This window comes from Apostichopus japonicus, chromosome 15 (assembly GCF_037975245.1).
Source record: "Apostichopus japonicus isolate 1M-3 chromosome 15, ASM3797524v1, whole genome shotgun sequence".
Taxonomy (NCBI): domain Eukaryota; kingdom Metazoa; phylum Echinodermata; class Holothuroidea; order Aspidochirotida; family Stichopodidae; genus Apostichopus; species Apostichopus japonicus.
The window spans coordinates 7,484,849-7,506,992 of record NC_092575.1 but is presented as its reverse complement, the minus strand read 5'-3'; the positions used below and the strand labels follow the sequence as shown (position 1 = coordinate 7,506,992).

The following is a 22,144-nucleotide window of genomic DNA, read 5'->3' as shown; positions in this document are numbered from 1 at the left end:
TAACAATAACGTGACAGGTCCTACAAATCCTTGAGTAGAACGCAGTGGACCCTTCAGCAACTCCGTCGACCAATCCGCAAACTATTTATTTTTAACCTTGCCTGTAGAAACATCTGGCTGTGGTCATGTACGATGTCTTGCAATCCGTGATGTCTAACTTCTGACTTTGTGATCTTTAGGATGCTAATATGAATCTCAAACTAACAAGAACATAATCCCTTCGGCAGCAGGAATACTAATTTGGCGTGCGAAGCGTGCGCAAAATGCGCATTCGTGCAACTGTTATATACCTACAACGAGACCTGCTTATAAAATTATCGAAATGGAGTGAAGTATACATTCTTTGCTTCATTAAACCCCTTTGTTTTATTACTATATATCTTTAAATGTTTGTGTATGTACGTGTGTGGGGGGGGGGGGGGTGAGGGGTGGGAGGGGCCCGGGTGGAGGAACGAGGTGAGGTTTTAGTTGCCTCTCCTACTACATCGAGCATATCCATTCATTTTCGTCAAACAGCAAGTTTAAAGGTGCCATATTTTCATGAAAAAGAAACCTGCCTCAAATATGGTGCTGAGGTCTGGTCATACGAACGCTTCATTCAGAATCTATTAAGTGTCAGAATGGTGGCGGCGTATCAAACTGTAATCGTGTATCAAAAGTGGTGAAAAGAATTAACTGAATATACAGAAACATACATTGTAGGCACATCTCAGAACGCAATTACCATTTGTGTTGAGCTGTATCCAGCTCATTGTGAATGACTTGGAATTTAATTCCTGGAACCATGAGCAGATCTGATTCTTGAATCGGCTTATAGTTGCTTTACTCACAAATCTGATTATCGAAACAATGGCTAACACCTCAGCTGAGTCCCTGGGAAGTTTCCGTTTAACTGAAAGCAACTTAAACCCTGAAGTGTGACACACTGGCCATGAAGAATCAACACAAGGCATTGAACGGAATAAGGCCTCCTTCAGTAGAGAGCAACTTCTAAGTTTATTTTGCAGGATTTTGCTGCAAAAAAAAGAAGGGTCTGACCGTTGCATTATGCCATTATACGAAAGCCAAATTAAATATGGGACAAAAGGCGCCGGCTGTATAGATTTAACGTATAGTCGTTAACAATAAATTGGTGTTTCCATGGAAACCGGCTAAGGCTGATATAGTATCTAGCACGGCTGTGCTATTTTTAGGCTAAATATATGCTAACAATATGCCAAACATTATAAGCAATCCAATATGTATTTCCGCTTTAATGGTTAATCAACGTAAATTCTACATTTTTTTTTTCTCCTGTATATATAGGTTCAATATGCCTCATGCATAAACGAATAAACAGTGTAACGGTATTGAGACTTGCATTGTAAACCAATGCCCCGCGCTGTGTGTACGAAGTTCAATATGATATTTAAAATACTGACAATAAAAAAATAGTCCTTAGCAGAATGTTATTTATCGTTTGATTGCTGAACCATTGTACATCTGTATATGGTGTTTTGCCTTGTTGTGGCTTCCTAACAATGAACTTGAGGATCGGTGATTAATTCTAGAGATTTCTTGCAGACTGAATTAGCTGAGCAAGATTGGCGGACGGAAATCAGCTAATAGACAATGCGTGTTACCTTTATAACTGATTGACCACATATGTAAACTTCACATTCGGATGCTACAAGGTTCAGTTACAAGCTTATTGACGTGTTCAATATCTTCCTCAGTTTGAAGAGCAGTAGGCTATGAGTCAAAAAAAAATAAAATTGGTCGGTATTAGCCTATACTTGGACAACAATGCAGGTATACCACAGATTAGAACGGAAGTTAGCCTACAATAGATGCTGTGGGAGAGACAATATGCATAGGCCCTAATGCGTAGTGCGGTGATTCATATGTGTTCATACTATTCAACCATTATAGACCCATCATAACCTTTAAATGACACCCCAAATAATTGATAATAGCCTAGGTCCTTGTTGATCATTTGTCTGGTTGAACCCCCATTCGTTCTATTAAATCAGTTTCAAAAGGATTCCTCTTAATTCGCAATCACTATACGACTAACCGCGTGCGCACTGTCACAAGTTGCATATTTAAACTATTTTATAGGGAAGATAAGGGCAAAAAGAGGTCACAATATAAGCATTTCAGTAAGAACTTGGTTAAACAGAAAAGATAAAACATGTAGGCTAATAACGTGTGACGTCAATGCAGTCGTATAGTGTTGTTATTGTTTCTATACTAGAAGAAGAATATTTCATTGGTTTTGTACATATAAGTTTTCGATATGCAAACCAAACCATGTGATATTCATGCACGCATAATTGCAAACCCCTGAAATGGACTAAGACATACACATTATTGGTCAACAAACCAATTATCTGGTGCTCTTGAGTGAGTTATTAATAGCCCGCTTATAGACCAGGGCCAGAGAGAACCAACACCTCGCTATATATACTAATATCGAGTATTACAATGTGCAGGGTATAAAACAGACTTAATCCAATACAGAAAAGTTTGTCAAACGTTCCTGCATGTATATGTACTACTCAAAATGACATTTCAATAGACACATTTCACATATTTTTTTTTTCACACAAATGAGTAGCTATTCAATTAAATCACCGTGCCCATCACAAATTCAGTTGTTTATAAATCGGAAATTTTGGAGTATACAGTTCCTAATTCAATCATTCAGGAAGTTAAGTTTTTACGAAGCTTAAGCGACCACGAATGTGGGAGAAGCCCTCAAGAGCATTTGGATTGCAACTGTCACGTCGGGTGGCTTCCAATTTGAAATCTTTTCAATTTAGGGAGTCATTTCAGACTGACTATTCAAGATATAATGAACTCCATGATAGCTTTCTGTATAGGAATAGTATCGATTGTTTATATATAAATCTATAAAAAGTGCCAGGCTGAGTGTTGCACACTTTGTTGCCCTTCTCGTCTCAAAACGTGCATAAACTCGTGTTACCCGTTTTGATATATTTTGGAAAATACTTCATAAGCTGACGTTGGATTTTAAACAATAGGCCTACTCGAAAGCTCTCTGGTGTTCTGCTGTCGGGGTTATCGGTTATTTCTTTTATGATTAAGCCTACAAAATATTTACATCTTTCTAGCCAAGAAAAAAGAAAAGAAAAGGGGGTTACAAAAGAACAGAAGAATTGTAGAGTTTACTAAGCCATCCTACTTACAGACTCAGTCAGTAGTGAGTATAACGCAAATGAACCGGAAAGTTATGTCAGGAATCTGCGGTTATCGCTTTCACGTCAGATTCCAGTTTTTTAATCGGAACTTGTTCAATACCCGATTTCTTATGACCTTTGTTCCATTAATCTTGCTTACTTAACACGGATCACGGAACTGAGTGAAGATCGAGTAACTGACCCATTACAGGCTCATAAACGTAATCCTCTCAGCACACACGGGGACGTGATGTGCATGGGGATTAACATCAGCACGGAGTGGACAGACTTCCCTGGGAAGGGATCACCCTGGGACGGGGAAAAGACCACCCTGGGAAGGGCCAACTACCTCTAGAAAGGGTACCTACACTGGAAAGTGATGACTGTACCAGGGGAAGGGGTCACCGTCACGGGCATGGATACACATGGTCATACAGAAGAATAAACACGAACCTTTAAGGGATATACCGGCTATAATGTATAGGCCTATTTTAAATGCATTCCGTCAATGCGGAAGTTAAAGCGGTAATTTAACAGAGCACAGGGTGAAACCACGATCGTTGATAAATAACCGGCACTTTTATCACGACATCATTTGTACAGAGAGGTAATATAGCGAACGCGAGGTGTCTTTAATTAATTAATTGAGGTCGGTCTTGTATACTGCCTAACGTTCTACCGTACGGTATAGCCTATGCAACGCGCACTTGTTACGGCTATATGTAGGTCAATATCCTACACGTACTGGCTGCAAGTACTGTGTGAACCTGTTGCTATATTTCGGCTAATTATTTACACTTTTCATAGTTCAATGTACTTCTGTCGAAGTTCAACGACTGTGAAATGCTTAGTTCATTAACATGAACGAGCCTAATTTCTTAGTTATCCGTCTTGGTAAGTCTTATAATTATAAGCCTATAACATCTGAGTCATTTCATCACATATGACGTCATCGATTGAAGCTTATTATCTGGTAAGGAAATACGCTGGTAAACAAATATCGACAATGTTACATTTACGTTAATTGAATGTTGAAAACCTAAAGTAATAAATACACACGCCGAGTTGTCTTATGAAACCGTACACTAACAAACTATACATTTTTTTCTTTGAACATGCTTATCTCGTGATAACAATAATTAAAGTAATCGTTATTAGTAATCTATACTACTACTGCAACTTTTCATAAGGAAGCTCGAAAACCGAGACCGGCCATATAATATGCTGTAAACACGGATACATAACATTGTTATGTTGCAGATTAGTTAATAATATAGAAACACAAACCTCCATCCTGACAATCTCTGGACCTTATAGCCTCGTATATATGTAGATTGAAAGTTATCCAAACGATAGAAGCACAGAATAAATGATATCTCCAAAATCCTTTTGACCGTGTAGGCTAAATTATATTAATGCGATTACCTATATACATATATATATATATATATATTTATATAGGCATACGTATAGATATACGCTGGATTGTTAGCGAGCGAACATCTCTGTGCGCGAGGTAGCACCACCACTGATGATTGTTGAGTGTCAATTGAATAACTCTCTGCTAAGAACTTTGTGTACCCATTTCACGGATCACTGCACCAAGGCAGTCATACATGTCGCCAACAAGGAAGAAAAAAAAACAACGGTAGTATACATTTATATGAAGCGTATAATGGCATCCATCCAATAGATCTTATTAAGTGTGTGAACTGTTCTATCAGCGACCTTTTAAGTGATACATCTGTCAACAAAATAAACTGGAATATTAGTCAACTATAACGGCATGGCTATCGCTGCAATACTTCCTGTTATATCATAAACTGAGTGGACCAGCTATTAAACTACGTATACGGTTTTTATATATGTTTGGAAGTGAGGTAAACAAACGAGGCCCAAATCCCATTTACATACAGCGGATTGCTTACGCCGTATATAGCGGATTGCTCAGCTCGGAGAAAATCCCTGCCAAATGTTTGCAGATCTTATTGTCGAGTTGAGAGCATAATACATCCCGATATACCAGGTGTATTCAAAGTTCTTCATAAGTCGGCCAGGCCAGTACGTCAACTGGAATGTCGGGTTCCGTCTGGTTACACTCTGTAGCTCTGTATGCAGGACAGGTTCGATCGATACTTGACTATACTGAGGAGGGCTGTTTTGGTTAGGTAGTTAAATATTTGGCTTAATAGAGCAAAGAAGAACAGATTGTCAGGAATAAAACGCCTTCCGATCAGTGGCGTGCATAGGATTTCAAAGGTGGTGCATGCGGTCGAATTTAAACATGTTTCCCCCGACTGATTAAGGTGGGGGGGGGGGGCAGGAGTTTGAAATTTAACTTAGGGCCAGAGGCGAATGAATGAATTTAAAAAAAAAGGATGGCGATGTACTTTGAAGCCGACTCCTATGTAGGTGGTCTGGGGAAAAATAATATTGTAAACGGGGGAAGGAATAGGGGATGGAGAGGGGTAAGACAAATTTAACCCCCCCCCCCCCATTACTTAGGAAAGGGTCAGAACCTTCTTGGTTGGGTAAGCCGCGAATCAAAGAGGGGTGCTTTCTGTAGCCACCGAAGCCGGCTCCCGCGTAGGGGGTCTGGGGTTCGTGCCCCAGACATTTAAACTTTAGACGTCATTCAGACAATAAATTAGGTCTGTGTAAGTAGTTCAAAACGCACGTTTGTGTAACTAAATACTTTGTGTGAGGTTGCAAAGGTTAGGGGACATGATATGACATGCCCCTTTCCCTTCCCTCAGTGATCATCATGCTATATGCAAAGACGGTAGCCATTACAGTATCTTAGTTTCTGTTTCCCATATATTTGAAGACGGAAGAAGGAGGGAGAAGGGGAATGGGTGGAGTACTGATTTTGTTATCACTCAATCGGTGACCTATATTACTATGTTACGATACTTTGGCGTTCACATTATCTGTGTCATCCCATCGTTGCTACTTCCAAAGTTATAATAATTATCTCATCTCCCAACATGTAACGTATAGGGAGATGAGATATTGTACTTCACCCCAAATCATAAATGTGAGGATGTTTGTGAGTGTGTGTGTGTGTGTGTGAGTGAGAAAAAGAATGTGTCGCAAACTCCTTCTAGGCCGTGGTCGGGTCGAGGACAAAGCTCAATAGAGGTCAAAGGTCAAATTGGACTAAATTGCGAGAAAAGTGTGTCGAAAACTCCTCCTAAACCGCTAGTCCGATCAAGTTCAAACTTGGTGGGTAGGTGCCTGATTATGTAAACTTGTGCCTGCGTGATTGATGACGTCATAGATCTAAGGTCAGAGGTCAAAAACCTAAATTGTGGGTTTTAGGCATTTTCTGCTTGTCAACATGTAGGTAAAAGGCATTAAACGACACGATATGTAGGGAATGATGAGACGAATTTGAAATAGGACAGCTTATAGTGTTTAGGGTCGAGGACAAAGATCAATTGAGGTCAAAGGTTATGGAAGAGATGACATCTGCAACTCCATGAATTGCCCCCCTTTTCACATTTGCGGTGATAACATTATCCCAACACAGATATACCCACCCACCCACCCACCCACACGTGTATACATTGCTAATACGTCACTGTGCAGGAAAGCACGTATAATAATAGTACCCTTACCCTTGTCGTGTATACATGTGAGTTGAACAATGAGGTTAACCTATCTATGACTCATCCTGTAAGGTCGAATTTATTCACACATTATTCATTTATCTTATCAAACATATATGCACCGAGCTATAGCCGTATACATTGATGAGACAATGAATGAATGATTTGAAACGAAGCTGTGGCATTGATTTTACACTGTGTGCGTCTGCATGTACAGTGTGTATAGACAGCACTTGCATCCTTACTTCCTGCAGAAAGTCTTCCGGCGGTGATCTAACCCCAATGACATTCCAGAAAACAGGTTGCTAAGGACCGTACTGATGAGAATTCCATGTGTGTTACAAATACCAAAACATTCACAAACTGTATAACCAAATCGGAAACTTTTGCAGTTGTCTGCTATCAGATAAGAACTTATACGGTACATGTATTAGTACAAAACAGTGATACAATATACCAGAATTTCACTTGATAAGCTGAGAATCGTTTAAAAATGAATTGCACGTTTACGTTGGAATGTGGCGCCACTTTGATTTCGAACAACTTAACGGACGATAATAAGGTAGATATGAAGTATCATATATAACGTAACTATACAGACCATAATACAAGATTTTAATCCGGTCTGTTCTATTCAGAATCCATTGTGCATGTTATAGCTGTACAAACTAGTCGTATATATTTACCATTGACTATTCTTCTAAATGTATGTAAATTACCAAATACAGGTATCTCTGCAGACGATGTGACCATGTCCAATCACAAACACGCAGACGATGTGAACTGACCAATCATATGCAATAATAAGAAGCGTCAGGTTTTTCCCATTATCAGAAATTAGATAACCGTATGAAGGATACCGCGGATTTTCTTATATAATTTTTTGTTGTTGTAAAAAATAAAGTTACAGATAAATATGCAAATACTTACCTATTGGTGTACATTGTTATCTTAATCCCCCCCCCCCAAAAAAAAAAATGGTTGATTTCAGAAACCAAATTTTGTTCCCGTTTGACGACAAACTAATTTCTATCGAACTAACACCCACAATACCCATATCAAACATTGATTCCGGTATGATTTGGAATGTGTCGCCGGAAAAACATGTAGTTTTCGTCTCGCCTACCCATAGCAATAACGCTTGTTTATTTGACAGATATGTTTGTGGCGGTTGATGATGTAGGTGTAGTCTATAACCCTGCTGCTCAATATAATCTGAATTTATTGATTTCAAGCAAGGCCCAACAAAATCAATCGGTATTTTAAAATATTGAACCATTTTAACTGATAAGAAATAGCTCTGTCTAAATCCTTGACAAAGGAGAAACAATATAGGCAATATCTATTTGATGTGTATTTCTTAAAGTTGCTCAGTTAAGAGTCTATACTCTAGAAGGCCTCTTAGAAATGGTTTCGCGAATTGTGATGTTAAATGAATGATCGAGGGGGTGAGGGGCAGAATATCACTATTTGTGTAAAGCACAACGTTTTTATTTCGCGAACCGCATGTCGATTCAAATCGTAATCATCGCAATCATAATGATACAATATTGGCATATCGATATTTTCAGGGCCACTATACCAGGTCCCCACTCCACATCTTGAAATCCCCATTGTACCCTCCTAAAGCCAGTTTTCAGCTGACTGGGATATTTTGATAAGGGCGACGATATTTCGGATATAGGAAGTATCATGTGAGTATACCCTTGTGTTATAAGTAACTCGTTCAAACGGGGATCTGTCACATAGTGACAGCTTCTTGGTTCAGCTGAGTCTCCAACCAGTACATATTCAAACCAATTACCACAGAAGGAACACATAAAAATTATTCACAGTGTGTGTGGGGGGGGGGGGAGGGTAGAGTTGGGAGGGGGACTTACGTATTCTTTCGACCGGGCTGGTTCTTCAGTCACAGTCGATGAAACGTCATATTTCTCTAATTCAGTCAAACCTGAAATGAAAAATAAATAAACACGTCGCTTTGATGTAATTAAAAGTTCCTCATATGTTAATATTGTATTTTACATAAGCGGTACCAGAAATGGTTTCAAATTTTGAAGAGTAATTTTTGTGTGTTTATGACACACACAACTGGGGAATTTTACCAAGATGCATCCTTTAACAATAACAGTGGTTCATTGCACGACCCTGACGAATGGCCTCATCTTAGTAAACACTGGAGTCAAATGAGGAGGCTGCCCTCCATACATCACACCCAGATGAGCCTGCTACACCGTCGAAAGGTCAACTATATGTGTTGGTACATTTTAAATCATTTACACACATTTGTAACATAATCTTTATGCACTCTACAGTCATTTCAGTAGATAAACAGTATACATCAGCATTCCCCATCTCTCTCTCCCTGTAGAAGAATTAATTAATTAGATATCACCCAATTATCCACATCCCCGCTATAGGAAATGTCCATAGGAAATGTGTTTATGAAGAAAGGAAATGTGTTCTTGTGTTCATAGAAATCCACTTTCTATATACGATATATTCTTTAACAGTTAAGCCTTATAAGGTGTCGATATAAATTAGCTCATGACTATTCATTTATCATCTCTTTTATATGTAAATAAAGTGAGCCTATACAAAAGCGGATTGGATAAAACTAGAGACCCTATAGGGTCCCTAGATAAAACCAGAAAACTTTACTCCGGATCGATAGAAACCAAAAATATTTCGGGTACTAAAATATTGGAAAATTACTGTAACTTGCAGTGGAGCTGTCTAAATGTAGACCGCGGATGTTTTACATGATCTTAAGACTTACATTTTATATGCTATAGTCATATTTTGGTTAAATTAGGGCGTGATCCATAATACAAAGAATAACAAATTAGCCTATAGAATCAACTCCCTTCAATAATAAAAAAAACTTGAATCTATCGAGTACCATTTTACGGCTAAATCTATATCATATACCGATGGGACTACTGCTTTTATAGTTATAGGGTACCTGTGGTTCTATTCAGGGGTACTACCTGTGGTTCTATTCAGGGGTACCTGTGTGTCCCTTTCTCTTACTCCTCGACCATCTACTTTATTCCTTAACGCCCACTTTGCTTATAATTCCAAACAAGGAGGCGAAAACAAATGACTTAGTCCACAAGTACTGCCCTATATGTAGGCCTATGTAGCATTGACTGATAAAATGATATAATCCGATCTACTTAGAGCTACAACAAAATAACATTTCATGTCAATTTACCTTCACAGCCTCCTCTGTCACACAGAGACGCACTGGGTGTATAAATTATTGTATGAAATTATCTTTCGTTCAGTTTTGTTCTTTTATTTATGTATTTTTGTAATCATTTCAAAAGTCCCGTAATTAGTAATTAGAAACTATTCAATTCCCCAGGTTACTTTCATAAATTTTAAAGAAATATTGTCATGTTGTCTGTGGAGTTTTTAACTTTTTTTTATTACTGTATTACTAGCCCCCTCTTGAGAATTTCCAAGCACGCGGCTCATGTCGAGTTACTTGCACCGAGTAAGATTTTTGGGCTTTCCCAAATGACAACAGCAATTTAGGTTTGTCAACAGCTGACGTACATCTGTATTATAGGCCCACACTTTAAAACTAAATCAAATTATAATTAAACGGCTTGCAAGTTCTGACGGACAGAACCAAATCAGTTTGGCGGGGCTTTGACATCTATAGGCACCTGCATACTAGAGCAATACAATGACAGGATATACACACTCCACTGCATGTAGTAATATAACATCAGTTGACGCGAGGTCGGGGGAGGAAAGGGGAGGGGGGGGCACATGTCAACTGCCTCTAAAGTGACTCTTTTCATAAACTAGAAGTCCCCTTTTTCATATTTATGGCTATTGTTGTCGACAAGTTAAAACCAAAGGAAATACGAAGTGCTCTTATGTTGAAAAACTTTATATACTGGACTTAATTTTCCTTATTTTGTATGTGTGTGAAAGGACGGTGCCTAAATATCTTCCGATATTGGCCCCCTCCCACCCTCACACCAGTAACTCCCGCTCCCACTTGTCTTATGACACCCCTGTTAAGCTGTATACGTAGCACGCATACGTGGTGTGGCGCAAGACAACAATGAACGACGCACAAACTTACACACCAATGGCCATCTTACTGCAGCAGTTGAATATTTGCTGTATACATTCCTTGAGTAACATAATAAGTCTTCAAGCTATACTGCTAAAATACATATACATCTGTCCACACTTTGCATATATATAACATTTGTGGAATACTTTCAAACTTATCGCAACCCATGTTTTTTTCTTTTGTCCTTTATATCAAATCGTTGCCATCTACCAAAATATAGAAGGACAAAATGGCAAATATTGTTTTACCCCCTGGCCCCGGGCTGCGTCTCCGTGACCCCTTCGCATTCGTCAGGTCTGTTTGGGATTGGGGTGGGGACGGGGAAATTGCTAAATGTTTTGAGAAAGGACTTTCTCGGCGGGGCAGATTCTGAATCTCCAGAATTGTTGCAGACACCGAGGAGTGTTGAATTGTACAGTCTAACGTCTCAGTGAGCAGGTAAAGAAAATAATTTCGGGGGAGGGGGGGGGGAGGCAATAAAATGCTTGATTAAGTTGGACTACGATCGAGTGACCATTATTTGATTTTTCTAGCACATTTCGAGTCCATATAGTGATGAACCCTTAAAACAAGATGACTTACTTTTTGCTGGTTTTGGTGGCAAGGCTGGTCTAGATGTTGCCCACGTGGATCGTAGTGGTGTTGATCGACTAAAGTTTGTTGACGATGTTGTCGTACGGCGTGTAACGTCTGACGTCGATATATAAGATGAAGATGACGTGGTTGATGACGTTGCCGATGATGACGACGACGACTCCGTCAATCTTGAACTGTAACGACGATACGAGCTCATCCTGGCCTGAGCTAGATTTCTTCAAAAAGTATGGAAATGGGTGAAGTCTGTCGAGTAAGAGAATAACTTGATCACTAACGGGTGTCGCTTGGGTGATGATCTGCAGAGACGCGAAAAAGGGTTCTAGAAGAATATGTTTCACCATGTGTTTTTTCTGTAAAAAAAAGTCACTTAAAAATTCGCAAAATAAAATATCATCCGCGATACCGCATCGTATCCAAATTACCCCATTCTTTGGAAATACGTTGTTTAGTTTGGCCACTGCAGAGTGCAGCAATACCCTCCCCGTTGTCGTGTGGGAAGTTTCTCTAAAACTTTCTTTTTAGACGTAACGGTGAAAAACAGTTGTTATTGTTACTACATTGTATACAGGATTACGTAACGTAGGCTATAGTACCCGACATTTATAACTGCGTGTGAGGTTACATGGTAATCTGTCTGAGTGTGTAAACATGGGTTTCTATATATAAATACTTAACAGCAATAGTAGGCTAAACACAATAAAAAAGGGCTTGTATTTTGTAAACTACAAGAGATGAATTCACAATGAGAGGTCAGTCTGACTGGATGGATACTCTACAGGGACCAGTTGTATTTCTAGTGCTTCATTTTATGTGAGATAACAATACGAGGAATTTTGACCATTACGCTAAGTGGTGTATTTACCAAGATGATAGAACACATTGTATAATGAACTACTCAGGACACATTAGATCGCGTTGGGACCTTTACTGATGTGTAAATAAAAGCCATGGAGAGAGAAGAAGGCGGAGATTTGAAAGATGAAGAGGAGAAGAAGGGTGAGGGTCATGGGGAAGGGGGTCATGGGGAGGGGGTCATGGGGGAGGGGGGTTTGTAAAGACGTGTACATCAGTAATGGAATATTTTTCAAAACTGTGCGTGGAGATGGGGGGCGGGGTGAGGTGTGACCAGTTACGGTGTAGTGGAAGGGAAAGCACCCGGTGACTGATGTAATCAACGACGGCATGGTGTTAGAAAGTTAATACCAATAAATGGATTCCCTCCCTATGGTGATTTTGCCTAAGTAAATCACGATTATATGTTACTGCTTTTCAAAAGTAAACTGCAGAAGGATATTTTAAATTAAGCACTAATAATAGGCTGCAATATCGACAGTATATTATGTGTAAAGACGAAATGGAAGGGAGTGGAGGCAATGGGGAGGGGGGGTGAGGGATGGGAAGAAGAATATATTCACAAATTGTCCGTATTGCTGTAAGACCGAAAGGCAGTACCACTTCACCCGCGAAATGAACATATACCTAAAGTTATATTGTAGAGCTATACTGTATGCACACTGCTCCTTTAAGGTGATTATTGGATCTCAGGCTTGTTAAGTAGCTAATGTATACACACTACCCCTTTTAGGTGATTATTGGATCTCAGGTTTGTTATAAAGTTACTGTATACACACTACTCCTTTAAGGTGATTAATAATTAACAATTCGGAAATCTGAAAGTTGACTGTTTGAGCGCCGAGATGGGCGGGGTCTCGGCCGCGATGTAATGGATCGTAACGACCACAGAATATCGGCGGATCAATATTTCATTGAAATATTCAAATATTTGTATTCATTTTATTTTAATATTTACTAATTATTATTTATTGAAATATTTATTGAAAATTTTATTCAAATAGCTGAAATAGTGAATAATGTATATGAAACTAACGTTACATTGGTATACGCAATTATTTTGATTTTCCGTAGGAGAAGTTTGATATTTTTTTCTCCGATGTGACCTTTGTAAGCGCTTTTGAACAGTACAAAAAAAACAGATTAAATAATTAGTTTATAAGTAATCATACAATTCTGAGGATCTCAAAAGACTGATTTGCGGGTCCCCCGAAATTTCAGTTATTGGAGAAGAAAACCAACATTCATCTTACGTGGGAGCATAGGCGTAGGAGGCGGGGGGGGGGGGGGCTGGGGGATGCACCCCTCAACAATTTTTGTGAAAATTCGTGCAATATGCTGAGAATTTTTCGGGCACCTACTGAAAGAAAAATAAATTGCAATGTGTTTTTCAATGGTCAAACTTATTATTAATATTGTAACGACTAGCCCAAAAATGATAACCAATATGGAAGGTTAATAACACAGCAAATGACTGATGTAATTGGCATGCGATGTAATATCCGATGCATGCCTATATGATATGCACCTTAACATTTTGGTTATATTTTTCGGGCAAGTTGTTACAGCCCCCCCCCCCCCAATCAAATTGGGCTCGTACTGCCTATGCATGGGAATGGTAGTACTAGTACGCATGTAGTGTGAAGCACATGCAGAACAGCCAGGTCAACCCCGGACTAGGCCCAGCATGACTGGCGTAATCTAAACCGACAGTATATCTTTACCTCTCATTGCTTCAAGAACAAACCTTTATACTGTCTATTTGAACGCTGGCCAATAAACTATACCAATCACAACTTTTACATTACGTCCCATAGGAATCAGGGTTCTGCTTAAAGCTTTATACATATCTATACAAATAAAAATGTATTAATTTGAAGCACATAGGCTCAGCAGAGTAACTGATTTAATAATACAATTTCCTCGGGGCTTTGCATAGGCCTAGGCCTATACGTTGCCATAGAATACTGCTACCGCAAACTATCATCGGTTGATGTATTCATCTGGAAGACACATTGAGCCAATTCGGTTTTCTTCATTGCCATGGGCTACATGTGTTATAGTAATCATTATGCACAAAAAACTGTTGCATACAATTTGTATCCCAACGTGTTTTTATCATGTTCTTTGCAGGCTAATATAATGTAAGCTATCTTACCTGTAGCCTATATTGTGTATTAGGTGCCCGTCCGTAGAGTATAATTACATATGTCCAACTGCCGAAAATCCGACAAAGAAATAACATAAAATAACAGAAATAACGTTTAATGCTACCAGTAACAATATAAAAACTGTATATAATCACACCCAGTCATATTTAGCACATATACACTTTGAATTAGATATTGCCTGAAGCCCTATACCGTACGTGTAATAATATGCTACTACAAACACATCCATCATTGCTGATTTCCTGATGGAAATTGCAGGAATTATGGGGTGGAGAATATTTAGGCTGTAGCATTTGTTTCGCCTAATGAGTGGTGCAAACACAAAGAACACAAACCCATTGCAGAAATATGGGGATAGGGGCGGGCGGTAGGGCGGGCGGTAGGGCGGGCGGTAAGGACGGGCGGTAGGGTCATAGTTGACTAGTTAACGAAAAATGAAAAATTCAATTAATTTTGTTAGAAATAAAAGAATAATATAGATATGTAGATACATATATTTAACAAAATTGATCGAATTTATCATTATTGTTTGTAACAAATATTATCCAAGGTGTCAATTGATTTATTACCTACAAGGAACATGGCACCATTTAGGTGAGAACAACTTAACTTTTCATGTACACTGTGTAGAATTAATAATTAATGATAATATATATATATATAGCCTATATATATAGCCTATATATAGCCTATATATAGCCTATACATAGCCTATTGTACGTGGAGAAGTAATGACCTATATTTGACCGGCTCAGTAGGGAACATTTATCCACACATGATGTATTGATCTGATTATTTTAAGAGGAAGCGAAACAGTTTGATATGCATCGCATAATAGCCTGGGTACAACACATTTGATCATATTTCAATAGTAGAACTATTATTATATCGTGTTGAGAACGGTGGCTACGAATTAAAAACGTGTATGCAGTGATCTAAAATAATGTAACAGGCCTTGAACTTACTATATATATGGCTAACCAGGGAGTTCCATAACAACTCCCTGGGCTAACACAAGGCTGTCCTATCATTATTCTGCATGTAGTATTTGTATTCTATATAAACGACAATTCCAAATTACGTGAAACGTATATCATATCCATTATAACAATTAACCGACTTGCGATGAAATCATGCACATATATTTCATTGATTTTTTACTTCCAATTAGTCCAACAGAGTAATATTAACACTCTTATTCTCCACCTCTTAGACACTATGACTCATTCATCAGTTATATCCGACATTGACTAAGTTTACATTCGGCCTATCATGACCATGAACCAATAATAAATGAGAACATGTCAAACCACATTTTCACTGATTGAATTTCCCAAATAATCTCCATCTACCATATTGCTATGAGAAATACGAAATGACTATCAAAATGACACTTATATCAAATGTCATTCACATTCGTTAACAGGCTATATACGTGAGCATCGAAAGCCGCTTACAGCACTATTCATATATAGAACGGGGAGGTTACCGTCTGCTTTGCGGTAAAACAACAACAGTAACATATTATGGTTTCATCTGGTGTAGATTACCTTTTGACATTTAATGTGTCTACATGCTACTATAGCCGACCCTGTCTACGAGAATAACACTGGCAATAAACACAGGTGTCTTTAATCATTATGTATCAGCGCTCATTACATGAAATGACAATGAAAGTAAACAAATATATAAACAAAACTGTTTTCCTTACCTTGGACGGAACTTGCAGCTGCTATTCAGTCAATGTTTAATTTTTAACACTGAATGCCAATTTGTGTATGTTGTACACAGCTCATGAGCAAGGCGTGTGTATACAACCAACTACACCAATTAAACCACTGTATGAAATACGTAGACTCCCAAAATCATCCAAATGGCGGTGAAATATTCACCGTACAAAAACTTCTTAACCTAGCCTGGTTATAATGACAAAAATATATCGCCGGCCTACTTGAAAAATCCTGGTCGTGAAAACCCGGTAAAAGCGTACACACTGACGTTGATTAATTAGTACTGAGTTGAAGGTAGCCTAACGCGATGTTACAATGCCAGCTTTTTGGCAGACGACATATACACAGTATATTACAATCCATATTAAACGCGGTATAATTCACGTCACTGAGTCATTGCTACGCGTGACGTCGTAAGTGCTTCACTTATTGTGTAGTTATTGATGTAGCAGCTTGCAGTACTTTCCGTTGATACGGCCTGGTCATTTTCATCTCTCCTTCTCTGTCGATTTGTCAAGCATCTCAGTTTTCTCTTCAATAAACCTTGGCACATGGGAATTCGGCGCTAAATTAGTTCGCGTCATAATGGATTTTTACGTTATGATAAATCGTGGAAGTATATAAGGCAAAAAAGGCGGCGAGAGAGTTTTTGCATGATAATTATATAGTATGGCTGTGTCCTGGCTGGTCGTAAATTTAAAGTTAATTGATATGATTATGGAATGAGGAAATTAGGCGGATTGATGACAGCTAAAAGAATGGTTCATCAATCAGTGCTTAAATGAAGTCAATATGAAATTATCGTCTGCTTAAGTCCACACTTAAGATAAGTAGGCCTATAGTCAGAGCATGAAAAAATGGTCACTTTAATTTTCGTCGTGTTTCCTTTTGAGAGTTTCATAATTAATCTTTTGTCTAAATTGTTTTATTGTTCATATTTAGTGAAGGATTGTTTAACAGTCTTTCTTATGCTATTATGTATTAACATGCATTGAATATTAAAGCACACTCCATCAATTCAGTTCGGTTTAGATAACGGATACTTGACCACTGTGATTACTATCAGGTTTATATGTATAGCCTACAGTTGAAAAAAATGCACATGCAGTCACGTACACTTGTCAATCCGCACACATTTTATTAAGATTCTCTGCATTTCCATGTCCGTTGGTTAATAAACTGAAATGAATATTCATTCATGGATGAGTAAGAAGCAACCATGCAGTTGGGACAATTTCCTAATGTATAATACCTCTCTAAACTGTAATCCAATATCACGAGGTTATAAGGCAGACTGAACCGCAACAACTATGTAAGATACGGTACGCGCTCGAGTCCAGCTTTTATATGGACCCGAGGTCACACCTATTATTATGTGGACTCGAGTCTATATTGTTTATGTGGACCCGAGGTCACACCTATTATAATGTGGACTCGAGTCTATATTGTTAATGTGGACCCGAGGTCATACCTATTATAATGTGGACTCGATAATATATTGCTTATGTTGACCCGAGGTCATACCTATTATAATGTGGACTCGAGAATATATTGTTATGTGGACCCGAGGTCATACCTATTATTAATGTGGACTCGAGTCTATATTGTTAATGTGGACCCGAGGTCACACCTATTATAATGTGGACTCGAGAATATATTGTTTATGTGGACCCGAGGTCATACCTATTATAATGTGGACTCGAGTCTATATTGTTAATGTGGACCCGAGGTCATACCTATTATAATGTGGACTCGAGTCTATATTGTTTATGTGGACCCGAGGTCATACCTATTATAATGTGGACTCGAGTCTATATTGTTTATGTGGACCCGAGGTCATACCTATAATAATGTGGACTCGAGTCTATATTGTTAATGTGGACCCGAGGTCATACCTGTTATAATGTGGACTCGAGTCTATATTGTTTATGTGGACCCGAGGTCATACCTATTATAATGTGGACTCGAGTCTATATTGTTTATGTGGACCCGAGGTCATACCTATAATAATGTGGACTCGAGTCTATATTGTTAATGTGGATCCGAGGTCATACTTATTATAATGTAGACTCGAGTTTACGTGGACCTGAAATCAGGTTTTCGCGGACTGGATAGGCCTGTCATAAATTGAACATGATTCACATAAGTTTTGCCCTCCACAAATATGTGAATATTGAAATAATATAATTTCGTATATAACCGTAAATCGGTCTAATTTGGTTGTCTGTTCATCTGGCTAGTATTAATGTATCCATTCTGGTTTCGTTTCAACTTTTCTTTGAAGAAAATCCTGCTAGGATCGAAACATCATATACCCTCTAACATATACATTTACGGTACCTATGCTGGCTTGTTGCAGAAGATAAGATAAGCAGTTTGTTAACAGTTGTTTTCTCTCCTTAATTTGACAAGAAAAAATATTTTTGGATTCAAATTGTTAAAACAGCAGGTCAACATGATCACATCTTAGTTTTTTTCTTAACATAAATAATGGAGTAAACCAAAGTCTGATCTTCAAAACTTTTGGAAGAGCGCAAATAGGCTACATGGTTAACCAATTCTGTCATTCATGTCATGAAACTGAACCCGTCTATTATTTAACGTTTTTGCTGAAAATTACGTAAAGGAAAGAAATGTTAACTTGACATTGTGGAACAAAATATTAGGGATTATTTACGCATTGAAGTAAATCCTTCGTAAATTGTATATTATATTGCTCGTGAAACTAACGAATGTAAGATTTTTTATTTAATTAAAGCGACTATATATACAAATCGCCGGTCACTGACATAAAATTGGATGTACTGATGTTCCATACATTGGTTTCTAACTTCATTCAAACGAGAGAGAGAATACGGTAAATGGGGCATGCACGCGTTTCCCGAGCCCGCTCTGTTCAGTTGTGAAACTTGTGACTTCACACTGCGAACTCATTCAAGAGGTGCGATGGATTTTGAGAATCCCACTAAAATGAGATAATCTAAAAAGGTTCAAAGAAGATAGTCTAGGCTTGCGCCAGTTGCTTTGGGTTCGAATCGGTTTACGTACGGCCTGATCTGGACAGCATTGTGTGGTCTGGACTCGAACTTTGAAACACTGGAATCAAATACAGCGCGCACGGTCCCATGGAGCATGAACAACCCGTGGCCACGCGAGGAAATAATTATCATATTGGAAATAAAATACCCTGTAACATACCGTATGCAGTACCTTCATTATCGATGGGTAATTTGATGGGTTTCAAGTCTGCTCGTTGAGTTGTATACATGGTTACAATAGTTGATCATGATCACGCTGGAAAGTTACTCTCAATGCTAGTCCAGTTTTGGCCACTTATTTCCTATTTGATCGACATAACCCGCTTACATACAGTTATTCCAGATATGCAGATAAAGATTTATCTGGCCATATAAAGCCAGATATAACTGGATTATCTGGATTTTCTTTATATCAACCAGATAAAGTTTTATCTGGCCCAGATATGGATGCAATAAAATTAAACCAGATCAATTTTTATATGGGCCATATAAAAGTTTATTTAATATCAAGTTATATCTGCCCAATTTTTTATCTGGCCAGATATAAATTCCAGATCTGGAGCAGATCTGGCCTAGATTGAAATTCCAGATCTGGGCAAGATCTGGATTTTTATATCTGGCCCAGATCTGGGGTTTCGGTAAGGGTACACAGTGGCTACCTACTCGTCCGTTCAGTTATAGATGCACGTGTGACTACAAGACGTATGTCTATATGGTATTGCTACTTACATTACAAGCACACATGCGCGCAAGTCCAACAACTTCTGTTGGCGGCCTTAGCGAGATGTTGAGAGGGGTGAGGAAGGCGCTCGTGGAATTATCGCCACTCTACATTAACGGAAAAACCCACCAACAGGTTTTATTGTGAGGGATGCGTTTCTCCTCAACCCCTGCCCCTCCCCCACCCCCCGTCACCGTCACTCCTTTAAATTAACAATGTTCGAGCTCAGACGCTAACTTATGCTGAATAGCCTTGTTACAAGATCACGTATATTTATTATGCTCACTATATGACGGAATACTATCTTTGTTACAGTCCGCCCTCAGATAGCACAATGCTTGGATTGTCAGCTTTTCGATTATAGAAGAACCTTTAAAGGAAAGTCACCGAAAGAAAAAAGCCGCTGCAGGAAAACCAAACTAACTTGAATCACTTTTAACTCGTCCCCTTTCATCGAGTAGGGAAGTATAAACAAAGTGGCTATTGTTACGACTAGTCGTAAGAATAATTTCCGACTACGCATGCGCAGTTGCTATTTTTATGACCAGGAGTACTATTTTTACGACGAGGAGTAACAATAATTTCCGGTTAGGGTTAGGGTAAGGGTTAGGATCGAGGTTTAGGGTTATGTTTAGGGTTAGGGTTACCCCTACTACATGCGCAGTTGCTTTATTTACTTTACTGCTCTTGAATTTGCCTTTGTCGTAAGAATAGTTTATAAATAATTGTTACGACTCGTTGTAAGAATAGCCACGGCCAAGTATAAATCCCTGATTAAACGAAAATTACTTCAAACGTCTTCACCAAGACTAGCTGGTGATATTGAAGGACATAGAGGGAGCTATCACTCGTAGTAGACTTGGATGAGAAGTCTGGGCAATCGTTTTATATTAACAAACTTCACCATAGTAAGACAGAAGTAATCTATTTGTCTGTAGTTTCAACCATTTCGCTGACCCACATATGCAAGTTTATTAACTGTTGATTCCAACACAGAAAAAGTTTGTCCGACATATTTCATATTTAACCTTTATGGTTTGATTTGCAGATCGGACGACTTTGTTCATTGTTTCTGTTGCCAATTTTGGTGGAATAAAATGACAGGTGTCTGGGTACTATTTACCCCCACCTGCCTCCCGGGCCCATCTTTCTATTAATGGTAGAGTATGCTGCCACCTGGTTTGTAATAAATTCAATGGATAAAATGCATTAATGATTAGTAATGAGACACCAATAACAAATTAAAAAAAAAGACAACAACATATTCAAGGATTACTGGTATTTATTTCGTCCAGTTCATGATAAGGAATTGTTTACCAGACATACAAATTCTTCTCTAACTTGGTAAAATCTAAAATATTAATTTCTCAATACAATATATATGTTTTTGGATAATAGAAACTAATAGCAATAGTTGGTTTATTGAAAGTCTTCAGACAGAAAACCAAAAAACATTTTTCTGTCGATAACTTTGGGATTTCTTCACTTCATTCAAATCTCCTGTCTTACATTGTTGAGAAAAAAAAAGAAAAAAGAAAAAAAGAAAGAAAAAAATTGATGTCAAAAATGTAACCATGCTATCAACAAACTTTCTTTTCTAGAGTTTGCTTATGAGCAAGTTTACATTTCGACAACATCTTGATCCTTGCAGAGGAATTAAAGCATTCTACCTTTTAGAAAGAAATTTCATTGTCAATATTTTGGGACACTATTATGACTCGTGAGTCAGTGACACCTTGATTTCAAAATAAAATAAAACTGTTAACAAACTGCTTATCCACTAGAGAGCCTGTGTAGGAGAATGTGTAAAAGTTAGTTAGCCTGACATTTCGATCCTAGAAGGATCTTCTTCTTGAAGAAGATCCTGCTAGCAGGATCAAAACGTCAGGTCAACTTACTTTTACACACCTTGATTTCAACATACTTTGTTTTACTGTTTCTGTGCAAATTATTATTTTAATATTTCACCTAAAATGCTGACTCAAACATCTCAGGATCGAGAGCATGTTTTATTTTTTTCTCTCAAAATAACATGGTTTATACTGTTACCTTCCATATGACCAAATTTTTAAAATTGGGAAATTGCCAGAAAAAAAGGAAGAAAAAGAACAGTGATACAATATGGTATAAACAATGCAATACA

At 38.2% G+C, this 22,144-nt stretch overlaps 1 protein-coding gene across 2 annotated transcripts in view; it reads right to left on the bottom strand.

The window, feature by feature from the left end:
* Window positions 1-16,520, bottom strand: part of LOC139981634 (septin-2-like) — a 37,471-nt gene extending 20,951 nt beyond the window's left edge. Inside the window, exons 1-3 of one of the 2 annotated variants that reach the window (XM_071994170.1) lie at window positions 16,224-16,520; window positions 11,475-11,732; window positions 8,674-8,744 (exon numbers count right to left, since the gene is read on the bottom strand). In XM_071994170.1, coding sequence (XP_071850271.1) covers window positions 8,674-8,744; window positions 11,475-11,685 — 282 coding nt within the window. In that variant the 5' untranslated portion in view covers window positions 11,686-11,732; window positions 16,224-16,520. Of the gene's footprint in view, window positions 1-4,469; window positions 5,023-8,673; window positions 8,745-11,474; window positions 11,733-16,223 lie in introns of those variants that run through there. The other variant, XM_071994171.1, reaches the window with a different exon arrangement.
* Between the last annotated feature and the right edge of the window lie 5,624 nt (window positions 16,521-22,144).